This window comes from Electrona antarctica, assembly GCF_951216825.1.
Source record: "Electrona antarctica genome assembly, chromosome: 16".
Classification (NCBI taxonomy): Eukaryota; Metazoa; Chordata; class Actinopteri; order Myctophiformes; family Myctophidae; genus Electrona; species Electrona antarctica.
Window position 1 is genome coordinate 37642000 of NC_136797.1, and position 12500 is coordinate 37654499.

The 12500-nt window shown below is 41.0% G+C and overlaps 1 protein-coding gene across 1 annotated transcript in view; it reads right to left on the reverse strand.

The window, feature by feature from the left end:
- jmy (junction mediating and regulatory protein, p53 cofactor) overlaps positions 1–3444 on the reverse strand; it is a 21278-nt gene extending 17834 nt beyond the window's left edge. The window contains exons 1-2 of the mRNA XM_079524581.1: positions 3312–3444; positions 2345–2790 (exon numbers count right to left, since the gene is read on the reverse strand). Of these exons, the coding sequence (XP_079380707.1) occupies positions 2345–2790; positions 3312–3330 (465 nt within the window). The 5' untranslated portion in view covers positions 3331–3444. The remainder of the gene's footprint in view (positions 1–2344; positions 2791–3311) is intronic.
- Between the last annotated feature and the right edge of the window lie 9056 nt (positions 3445–12500).

Sequence of the window (12500 nt, forward strand, 5' to 3'; positions counted from 1 at the left end):
ATTTTTATCAACACAAATCTTGTATGGGGGTCCCTGGCACAAAATATTTCCCAATGTGGTTCCGCGGGGGACCACCTGGTACCGCCCCAAGGACCCCAGAGGTTCTCGGACCCCAATGCATTAGGTAAGTAATAATAGTCTTCACAATGTATTTGAAAATAATGTATTAATGAGAATGACAATTTGCGACTAGGCCCTCATAGCTCACACCCCTTTAAAAAAACATGAATCCGTATTCTGACTGAGGCAAGCATTCTGCAAAAATAGACAATCTACATACAAGTTCTGTGATACGGAATCGATCTGCTGTTTTCCAAAAGATGTTTGGTGTCGAGTGAAAACAGGAGGGACCCTATTAGACAGCCCAGAGGCACTCCGTTCAGCTAAGTATAGGGTTTAAGACAGTGTTTAAATATGTGAGTGAGAGATCAGATAGACACTTCTGAGAAACACTGAACGTGTTGGTTTTGTGCCGGAGTGCTGCTGCTGCACTCTGACTGGTGACTCACAAACAGCAGAAACAACTGTCAACAAAGTGTCAACAATGTCACAACGAGCAGTGGTGGAAAAAGTACTCAATTGTTTTACTTAAGTAAAAGTATCAATACTGTCATGTAGAACTACTCTGTTACAAGTAAAAGTCTGGAATTCAGAATGTACTTGAGTAAAAGTACAAAAGTATGGGCATCAAAATGTACATAAAGCACCAAAAGTAGAAAGCACTCACTATGCAGAATGTCTCATTTCAAGTTTTCAAATGTATACAAATCTTTTAAAAGATTTGTGTGTATGTATGTATATGTGTGTGTATGTATATATATATATATATATATATATATATATATATATATATATATATATAGCTAAATACCAGATCGGCTATTTTCAAATGGACGAAATGCATATAGGGCTGAAGTGGTTACTGTATGTTTTGTAATAATAATCAAACTAACTAGTAACTAAAGTTTTCAAACAATTGTAGTGGAGTAGAAGTAAAAGTATTGGAAATTGACGATACTCAAGTAAAGTACAAATACCTTACATTATTTATCTTAAGTACAGTGCTTAAGTGTGTCTTAAATGTAGTTAATGCACTTAGTTAGTTTACACCACTGACAACGAGTGTGGTGACTCTGAACGTGGACCGTCCATAACTCCCACCTCACAGGGGATCAGTCCGTGCCCAGATACCTGTCAATTCACGCTCCCCAAACTCAAAACTATACTAAACGAATGGCTTACCTCAAAATAGAAGTGAGCATAGTTTAAGACCTTGAACACATTGGTAGTAGCCCCCCCCCCCCTGACCCTTTCAAAGTTTTTAAACAAATTCAAACATTTCTCAAAATAATTCCATTAATAAATAAATAAAATAAATTCCATAAAAGGTTAAATGAGATGTGATGCGTTGTGACTTGTGAGCTTGTAGAATAGATAACCTATTTTCTCTAGTTTGTGTCTCAGGGAGACATCAAATGTCCCTTTTGGTCTCGCACATCACAAAACACATGCTAAATGGCATAGCAATTTCATCCAATTAGGAGAGAGACCCCCACAAAGCTTGTTTTCTGATTCCTAAATAAAAATAACATATCACTTACACACCTTTAAAGAAACTCCCAGTAAGTGTTAAGTTGCTATTCCTCGAATGTAGCCCAACCCCCGTCTTGTTATGCATTTCCACCACTCTGCTCAGCCAAATGGAGAGCAGAGAGAACATCTCATATTACACCTCTGTGTGAATGAACTGCAACAGATGGCTGACAACACTGACTTATACAGGACAAAGAGACAGACAGACAGACAGACAGACAGACAGACAGACAGACAGACAGACAGACAGACAGACAGACAGACAGACAGACAGACAGACAGACAGACAGACAGACAGACAGACAGACGGACGGAGGCAGAGAGAGAGAAGAGAAAGGGAGAGTGCACTTTGACCCCCTCCATCCTCTGAACACAAGGTCAACACACACACACACACACACATACACACAGTGTATGTATCATATTTGGAGAGGTCCATATGGTGACATTGTGTACTCTCTCAGATTGATACAAATCGCTACTTTAACCACATAAACCCTTTATACTTAGTATAAAGGGTAGTGAGTTGCTACTGTAGTTGGCGTGCTTTTTTCCGTCTACACCAAATCCCTTCGCCAAGAACTTCCAATCTATAAGCTTTCAGAATCTTTGTCCTTGTCTCCAACTTGTCCTTTAGTTACTACTGCTGTACTGTCTCTGGCGCCTGAATTTCCTCTGCAGGATCAATAAGGCATCTATAGTATCCATCCATCCATCCATCTCTATACACAGAAAGAAAAAACGATCTCACCTCTTGAAGACGTCTCTTGCTCCTCTCCAGCGCGTCCTCATATCCTTTGTGTCTGAGTTCGTTCAGGCTCTCATAGTACTCCTCGGCGTGGTCGCTCTCGGTGAACAGCACCTGAGAGAGGATCTTCCAGCCACAGGTGTCCAGGGCGTGGCCCAGGTACACCTGCACCTGGTAGCACATGGCGTCCGTCTCCCGCCGGGACGAGGCGTGGTCGCAGGCCGTTCCGAAAAGAACCGACCACAGCACGCCGCCGCTGGACTGTTCCTCCGAGAACGGAGGCAAGCAAGGCTCCAGGTCCGAGTTGACGGCACACAGCTGGAGGTGAGCCGACCTCAGGTCCTGGAAGGAGAACAAGCCGGCCCAGCTGAAGTTCTCACTGCCACCACCACCACCGTGGTCCACCTCCGGATCATCTCCTTCATTGTTATCCATGCAAAGCAGCGGAACTCCTACAATTATCATAGTTTACAGTTTAGGCATTCATGCTCTTAATATCTGTCTTATCCAGAGCGACTTACAAGTGCTAGACAAGATATGCACTCTAAAATATATACTCAATTAATAGTCAGGATACCAGGTTAACAAATAACAATGAACCTAGCATCTGTCTTAACCAGTGATTCACCAGTGATTCTTCAACCTTTCTTTTATTTATTTCAAGGACCCTCAGTTTGACACAGACTGTAAGTGTCCATTTGGTTCCTAACTATCAATAATTTAGCTGGGGAACCTCCTGGGATCCCCCCAAGGACCCCTGGGGGTCCCCAGGCCAGAACCCACTTTTTAAGAACCACTGGTCGAGAGTCGAGACTGGTTCCAGGGGGCCCCCAGCAAAAGCAGTAATTGTTAAAAAATATTATGTTGGTTATTCAAAAGCTTGCACATCTGCTATTTTTGAAAGTTTTTTTGAAAAATAAAGTTTGAGAACCACTGCATTAACAACTGCTGAAAGAAAACGGTGTCACACCTGCAGGAATGTCCACCATGGGTTCCAGGACTGGGATGTCTTCCACAGCCTTGGCTGTCACAATGTCCCAGGACCCCAGTAGACCCCAGTGGACCTCACTGGTTTCACTAGTGCTGTCCAGTCCGGCTGGACCTCCAACGACCAAAACAATACATTATGAATTAACTACTTGTATGTAAGCCCTATTTTGCATATAGTGAACATCAGAACATGACAATTTAAAGACTTTTTTTTGTTTTTACTTTACTGGGTTATTTCCAATTTTCTGTACATTTACTTCTACTCCACTACATCTGATATATTGTACATTTACTCCACTACAATTATTTGAAATCTTGAGTTACTAGTTCACTCTTATAACTAAGTTATAACAAAACATACATTAACCACTCAAGCTCTGTATACATTGCAGGCCATTTGGAAATAGCCAATTTAATTTCAAGCTTGCAAATCGTGATGCCATTGTGAGCTTGTAGAGCTGCTATTTTTAAAAGATTTGTATACTGTATTTGAAAACTTGCGAAATGTGACATTCTGCACAACAAGTAGGCTAGTTTCTACTACTGGTACTTTAAGTATACATTCTGACTGATACCAATACTTTTCTACTTTTACATTTTGAATTTCTGACTTTTCATTGTAAACAATAGTAGCCTATATGTCTACATTGCAGGATTTGCAGCATTGATAGGGCCTAAGTACAAAATGTGACTAGGCCACTTTTCCCACCACTGCATATAGTAAATTTCAATTCAAAGGAGCTTTATTGGCATGAGATATGGGTATATGGGTATAGAGAGCTATTCGGGGTATAGCTCTGGTCCATAATGCAACGGCAGCAAAGGGCATTAAGGCTATGGACCAGAGCTATACAGGCCAGGGGATAAAGCTTTTTTGCATTCACTTTGGGACAAATAGCAGTATTTTTTCATCAGGACTATAGGCCTACACATAGTGACATAGGTTGAGACGTACCTGTGCAACGGTGACTCTCTCCTTCAACATCCACGTTATCAGTATTCTTCACTGTATGTCTTCCTTTAGGGGTGCAGTTCACCCTCGGGGTGGTCTCAGACCCAGACCCGGCGGGGTGACAGTGCAGGGACTCCGGGGGGTCCATGCTCAGAAGAGCGCGTCTCCGCTGCACCGTCCTGTCGTGGCAGGTCACGGCGAACTTGCCCTCCACGTCGTTCCACGCCACCATGAATACCAGCTTGTGTCGCTCGTTCTCCTCGAACGCGTTGGGCCGAACCGACACCCAGTCCGACTCCACCACGCACTCCTCCATTATGTATTATTACGTTCAATGACCAATAAATACAAACGTTTAAAACTATGATTGTAATAATAATAATGCTATAAGGTTAAAGTTGTCTCAAGTTAGCTTGCGGGAAGATCAAGATAATGCCCCCCTTTTGACGATAAAGAGCTTAACAACGAACCAACAACACCACACACTCCTCCATCATGACAATAAATAAAATGTAAAAAATAATAATAAAGTAAACGTTATCTCAAGTTAGCTTTGGGGGAAACATATCCATGAATCCATAAGAAATATCCCCCCTTTAACGGTAAAGAGCTACAGTTAGCCAACAGTCGCTAACAGCAGAGCGAGAGCTTAGAGAGCTAACTAACCAAAACACAAAACAATGGCTCGTCGGGTTTTGTTTACACGTTGCCAGCTGCTGAATATTAACGAGACGAGCTCATGAATATTAATTATACCGCTTGATAAATATTAAATAGACGATTAGACTCCTGCCTAACATTTAACGTACTCAAATATGAACGCAAGAAACGTAAAAAGATGCAAACACGGTTAGTTGGCTAATGTCGCTGTAATAAGCATATTAGCACTTGCCTATCTCCCTCACCCTCACCCTCTCTCTCTCTCTCCCCCCTCTTTGTGTTCTTTCGGACACGGTGCGCGTGCTGCGGTCACGTGCGTGAGCGTTGTGTTTACAAGCAGTTAAAGGGTGCGTGCTGTCAGGGTCCGGGGCGGAGTTTAGGGGAGGAGAGAAAAAAGAGCAGATGTACAAGCTCACACCGCGTCGCTGTGCGACGCGTTGTGAGCTTGTACATCTGCTCTTTTTATCTATTTCTGATAAGTCTCACACTCGCGAGATGTGGTTTGTGGATCTTTAGTTGCTTTGTTTTCAATAACCACGTTTTTTTTAATAATATAAAACGAGAACAAACATTTTTAAAGGCTCTCAGTTATAATTATAATTAACTTATTTCCCCCTGATAATCATCGTTATAAAAAATATGACTCTATTGTTCTTATTTTTTTGTCTTTCTCCCCCCACGCAATGTCCTTCAGCTGCTTATACGACGTAGCTTTGCACGAGGAGCGTAAACATCTGCACGTGGACAACACTTCTGACGTGACCCTACGTGGTGACGTCACGTGGGAAACGTGCCGTCGACGTCGTGACGTGGCCACCTGGCATACTACTTGTTCACTTTGGAATATACAGGATAGGTGGGCACCTTGGACATCTGGGCAGCCAATTTTACATCAAGGTGCCCACTGAGCACCTCGATGTAAAATTGGCTATTTTGTATGTACACTAGCTGTACATTCATCTCCGAGGTTATAGGCCTCAGTGGCTGCCTGGACAAATTGATCTGAATTTGCATACAGGCAATGCCATAACTGCATATATTAGCATATATTCACAAAATAACTACGAGCGTTTTTCATTTTCCCAAAATGTAAGCTGTGTATTAGCGTTTTTATATACCGGAGATTCAGAGTTCGGTCTACAGCTATTAGCTATACAGGGTGAACAGTTCGCCTTTGCGTGGCACAATCCCTCATTTCCAAGACTTTTCAGGCGTCCCACAAATTCTCCTTTGACTGGCAGGCATCAGTGTTCACATGCCCATATAATTGTCTTTCTGTGATTCTGCTAAAGCATGGGCGTCGAATATCACATCAAGGCATTTAATAGCAACTTAAATAATAAGTTACCAGTATGTCCCGTCCCACTTGTCCCTCCCACACAAGCAATACTTTCCCTGTCCCTCAAATTAACAGTTTGGATCTGGTTACAGCCCTAGTTACAGCCATTGCCCGTTGTGAATTGCAATGGCCGGCCCGTTAAAATGTCTTTATACATTAGTTGAAACTTTCAACTAATCTAGCCTGGCTACGGCCCTGGTGGGGGCCCACCGAAAATAGTCTTGCATAGGGCCACCTGAGTCCTAGAACTGGCACTGCCTGTTTGATTTAACAACGCAATATGTAATACAAATTTGCCCCCTCTAAAATCTCAATTGACATGAACATGTGAACTCATGTGACACGATGGTTTACCAGGCTATAGTATGCAGGCAATTTGTATGAGAAGCTGTGGTGGCTAATTAAATAAGTAGTAGCCTACATTTAAGTAGTTGGTCACACATTTAAAACCATAGATTTAAAAATAAGGTGTGAACCATGTTCGGGATCGACATCATCAAGGGCATGCTGTCAAATCAAATGGATTCTGACTGAAGCCTGTTCTGTATTGTATTTTTACAATTTGGTACTTTGTCTTTAAGTAGGCTACTTCTTCCACCCCTGGTGAGAAGCAACCATCTTCTACTGTGGACTACAGAAACTCTTAAACAGGTGTGAATGAAAAACGGCTGCCGTTTCACTGTGGAACTGTGTTGTTGGGGGAAGCAATTCAATGTCCCTGTTCAATGTTAACCCTTCCTTCCCTAAAACACCCTGGACAATGCTGCACATGTCCTAGACTCTTCTTCTCCATTCCCTAAAACACACTGGACAACGCTCCACACGTCCTAGACTCTTCTTGTCCCTTCCCTAAAACACCCTGGACAATGCTGCACATGTCCTAGACTATTCTTCTCCATTCCCTAAAACACACTGGACAACGCTCCACACGTCCTAGACTCTTCTTGTCCCTTCCCTAAAACACACTGGACAAAGCTCCACAGGTCCTACCTAGACTCTTCTCCAAGTTCTCCGGTTCTCCCTTTCCTAAAACACCCTGGACAAGTTAACACTTCTCCTAAACTCTTCTCCCTTCCCCAAAACACCCTGGACAACGCTCCAAACGTCCTAGTCTCTTCTACCTTCCCTAAAACACCCTGAACAACGCTCCAAACACTTCTCCCTCCTGGCTCCCAAACTGTAACAAACTCCCTATTGCGGTCAGAACTGCAGATTAACTCTAAATTAAAGAAGTATTTTCAGACTCTACCTCAACCCCTAGCACTCACCTCTTTAGACTCAACTTCACGCCACTTCATTATCCTGGTATCCCTTCTTGTTACCTTTGTTCAATAGATGCTATAGTATACCATGCAGCAGATCACTTGTTATTATGCTTTTGTTCCATTAGATTTCTTTTTCTCAACCACAAATGTACAGAACATTTAGAGAGGTGTATTGTTTAGACCGATGCTATTTGATGACCTGTTTTGACATTTCCGTTCTTTAGAATCCCACAGTATGAAAAATAAGTCATGTTTTAAATTATTTGTGCCAGAATCAGGTTGAGGCTTTCCTATTGTGTAGGACTGCATGCTTAATATATAAAGTTAATGTTAACCATTTTGTTTATGTTTACTAGCATGAACTCAAAATTACAATTGTTTAACCGTGTGATATAATCAACATTTAAAACTTTTATTTCAATATTATTCCCTTTCAAGCTGCAATATAGGATTTATAATTCAAACGTGATAAAAGTTGCCACCAACCCTATTCAAGTGTCTGATATGTACCTTTCACAACCAACAACAAGCCCTTATTGTTTTTTGTTTTGTTTTTTCACGTATACATATTCATTTACACATTCATTATTGTTGCTGTCAGGCAGAAACACTGCTGTATCTCCATTTAGTTTTTCATCAAATAATGCCCGACTGACATACTACAGCATCACACAAAAGTAACAAAAATTGTTGATCTTAAAGCTCACAATGCATTGCAACACATCCACAGCGTGTGTGTGTGTGTGTGTGTGTGTGTGTGTGTGTGTGTGTGTGTGTGTGTGTGTGTGTGTGTGCGTGTGCGTGTGTGCTTGCGTGCGTGCGTGCGCGCATAAACATTGAGCCAATTATAAGTATTAAGAGCTTCTGAATAAATAACTACGTTTTTGACATACAAGGTTTCCACCTGACAGCAACAATATTCTTCGTACATCATCACAGAATTTTTGGCAATAGTAAACCCCACAAAGTACCGCAGTTAAGCCAGATTCATACTTAGTCTTACAATGTGTCCCGTTGCAGATATACAAGCTCACAACATGAGCTTGTAGATCTGCTTGTTGGGGTTGCTTATAGTCACACCGTCATTAGACTAAGTATAAAGTAGACATTATAGCCTCCATTGATGCATCTTTGTACCAAAGGCAACACGAGCTAAATTCACATATGTACAGGAACAAATATTTGGCAAAAGAATCTGCTAATCCAACCCGCCGTCACCTGCTATACAAGTACTGTATGTATATTGAAATCCTTTGATAAATAGTTCAAAAATATTGCCAGTTTTTGCACATACAAAACAATAATAATAATAATAATAATAATAATAATAATAATAGAAATACAACAACCTTGCCACCCACATACCAGACATAATAATTATTACGTCAAAATGAGATGTAAAGAAATAACTATCTTTGTTTCATACAACTTCCAATATAATCCTTATAGTCGGACATCGGGCAGAAACCTTGTATCTCCATATTTCTAAAATCATGAGATCTTTAAAGGACCACTTCACCACTTTTCAACATCTCTTCATATAATTGGTCCTCACTAATGTTCATGATAAAACACCACCATTTTTTCCTACTCAGTTTGTGTCTCATAGGAGGGCTTTGGGCAGTTCGGACACCCGTCCACCAGTGACATCATCATTAGGCATAGTTTTTTTTAAACAAGATTTGTTTTAAAATATATTTAGATTTTTATTATCGTGAGAACGATGGCTTCAACATTTGCATTGCAACTTTTCAGGAAAAGAAAGCCTGCCGTTTCTATTAGCTTGGATTCACCATCGATGATGTCACTGGTGGACGGGTTTCTGAACTGCCCACAGCCCTCCTATGAGACACAGACTGAGTAGGAAAAAATTGTGGTATTTTATCATGAACATTAGTTAGGACCAATTATATGAAGATAAGTTGAAAAGTGGTGAAGTGGTCCTTTAATAGCAGATCTACTTTGTCCTACAAGAGTGTTGTGGAAAAGTAGCAAAAATAGCCTATTATTGAAAGTTTTGCAAAGTTAAAGTGAAAGTTAATTGTGTGTCTGTGATTAAATATTTAACCAATGCAAAGTATTAGAAAGAAGTTGTGACTAAATAATACGACAATTGGATGCATTGGAATACAGGTTCAGTTTAGGACATAATGGTTTCCACCCGACAGCAACTATATCCCACAGTAATAAATTAATAGTAACAAAAGGATTCAATCATTGCACTTCAAGTTGCAATAAAAAGGGGGAAGAAAAAATCATCAATACTGATTCACCCAGACATACATACAAGTGCACAATTATATAAATCTGTATCATTAAGTATTATTTTTTAGAAAAGTGTATAGAAAGACTGTACCCTAGCTACAGCTGATTCAGATGCCACCTTGTGTTCTCAACTGGTCATTACACATTTGTGAGCGGACTAAAATTACCTGAAAGTGACTGAAGACTCGTGAAGAGTCTTTAAACCACTTAAAACCCCAGCATCCATATTCTGGGAAAACCTCTGTAGGAAATAACAGATCGACAAGCTCACAGCTGTGAGTCTGACGCATCGTGAACTTGTCAATTGGCTATGTTTAGCGACAATCTTTAATGTAGAGCTAAAACAGAAAGGACACTAGTATAGCGCCATGAAGGACTCCTCTCGACAACATATGGGGTTTAAGTGGTTAAGCCTGCTCTATACTCCGTCATAAAGCTCACGTCGGTGCAACCTATTGTGAGCTTGTAGATTTTTCGACAAAGTATAGCCCTGCAGGTACATCTAATTCTCAAACATTTGAAAAAGTTATCTTTCTCCCCCATAATGTAGGACAAAAAGTGAAACTTTCCTTTTCATTACTGGTAAAGTGAAATCTTGATGATTACGGCATACAACGCAAATACAACAAATCCAGTATCTCAAAATATTATGTTACATGAGGCCAATAAAACAAGGATGCATAATACAGAAAAGTTGACCATTCAAAAACAATGTGCAATACATGAAAGTTTCACTTTTTGAATTGCATTATGTTTATATTACACATATTTATGTTTATTAGATGCACCTGTAAGCCTGCTTCTGATCAGTGGTGGACAAAGTACTCAACTCCAGTACTTGAGTCAAAGTATAGATACTCTGTCAAATCTGTACTCAAGTTAAAGTACTGGAGTACTTGCTTTAAAAGCATTACGCATTTTTGAAAGTACAAGCATTTTTGAATTTTACAAACAAATTCATAGATTTTCCAAGAGATTACCCCTAAAAAATACAATAACAGTGAAAATAGCAGATCTACAAGCTCATAAGGTGTCACGTTGCGTGTGACACCTTGTGAGCTTGTACATAGATTGGCTATTTTCACCATATTTGAAATGCAGCTTAATCAGTTAATTCATAATGTTGTTTTTGTACCCTTCTCAGAAATGCAGTGAAGTAAAGAGTACAATATCTGTCTTTGAAATGTAGCAGAGTAAAGTAAAGTACAGATACTAAAACAATGAACTCAAGCAAATGTACTTATAGTTACTGTCCACCACTGATTACTTCTGATGGTCACTCTTTGTATTGCTCCGTTTGCTCGTCTATTGTAGAGGATAAGAAGGTCCTACCCATAGACATAAGAAGGTAGACGCCTCCTCCGGCTCTGGGCGCCATTACAGGAGAGGCAAGCTTCCGCGTGCGTCACAGAAGGGGACATTCGGCAGGCCAATCAGAGACAGGTGGGTCTTTTCTTAATCCAGGGTGGGTTCGGATATTGGCAATGACAGGGTGCACTGGTGTGCCCTCTGGTCGTTCGTTTATTCGAATGCACCCTAGATTCGGACAAGTCCCCGAAAAGACGCGCTGTGATTGGCCAATAGTCACTCTAAGTGGCAGCGTGCCTTCCGCACTTCCGCGGAAGGCGAATGAGGTATCTAGGCTTTTATATCTATGGTCCTCCGTCCTCCTCCTCCTGACCAGGTGTTTGGTGATGGTGATACATAATAAAAAGACAATAGGTTCTATGCACAGCAGACATATTGTAAAGAAATTGGGCCTCTTCTTTACTTCCTTCACAGGTCTCGCCGATGATATTAATGAAGGTTCTGTTACATTCTGGTCAGAGAGACTCGGGGTGTTATGCATGTTGTCTCACTCGAAACACTGCTACTACACCAGTGAGCCCCAAATTAGGGTCCAGGGACCATTAGGGTTACGGGTCCATTTGGTTCCATTTGGTCACTTTTAGGGGTCCTTGAAATTGAACACCCCACCCGCGCCGTCGGAGTCCCCCCCCCCCCCCCCCCTTACAATTCTGTCTGCCCACCTGAGTGGGGCTGGCTAAATCCGGCCCTGACCACTGTGCTTCACTAAATGGAACAGAGCCTTCATTAGAATCATTGGTAACACCTGAGAAGGAAGTATATAAGATAGTAGCCTCGGAAATTCGTAACAAGAATTTCCAACTGTGCATAGGGCCTATTCCTATTAGGGCCTATTCCGAACATCGGAATCATGAGCAGGGATGGGTATTGAGAATCGTAACGATTCCAAATACAGAGAATTGGAAATCAATAAGGTTTTGTCTCATAAATGATCTTATCGATTTTAGCAAGACCTGACGTAATGTCTCGACGGACTAGAGTCATGTCATTGAAATCAAATCACTGGCAGTGGGACACACAAGTATGTCATTCTAATAAAGCTTTTTGACTTCTGTTGAATTCCTTGCAGACTACCTGTAATAACAAGAAACATGAAATGAATGGCTTGCATGCGCATGTTGCTTCAATGTTGTGCATCAGTTGAACATGAAGCTCTACCTCTGATTGTCTGCGGAAATTACATGAAAGTGATGGAGTGCCCCATATCAGAACCAATTAATAGGCTCTATGCAAAGCAGCCATATTGGGGGAAAAGAATCTGGCCTGGAAGTAAGGATACCTTTTTTTTTAAGCCCCTCCATAACTCTGATAGTGTACAAA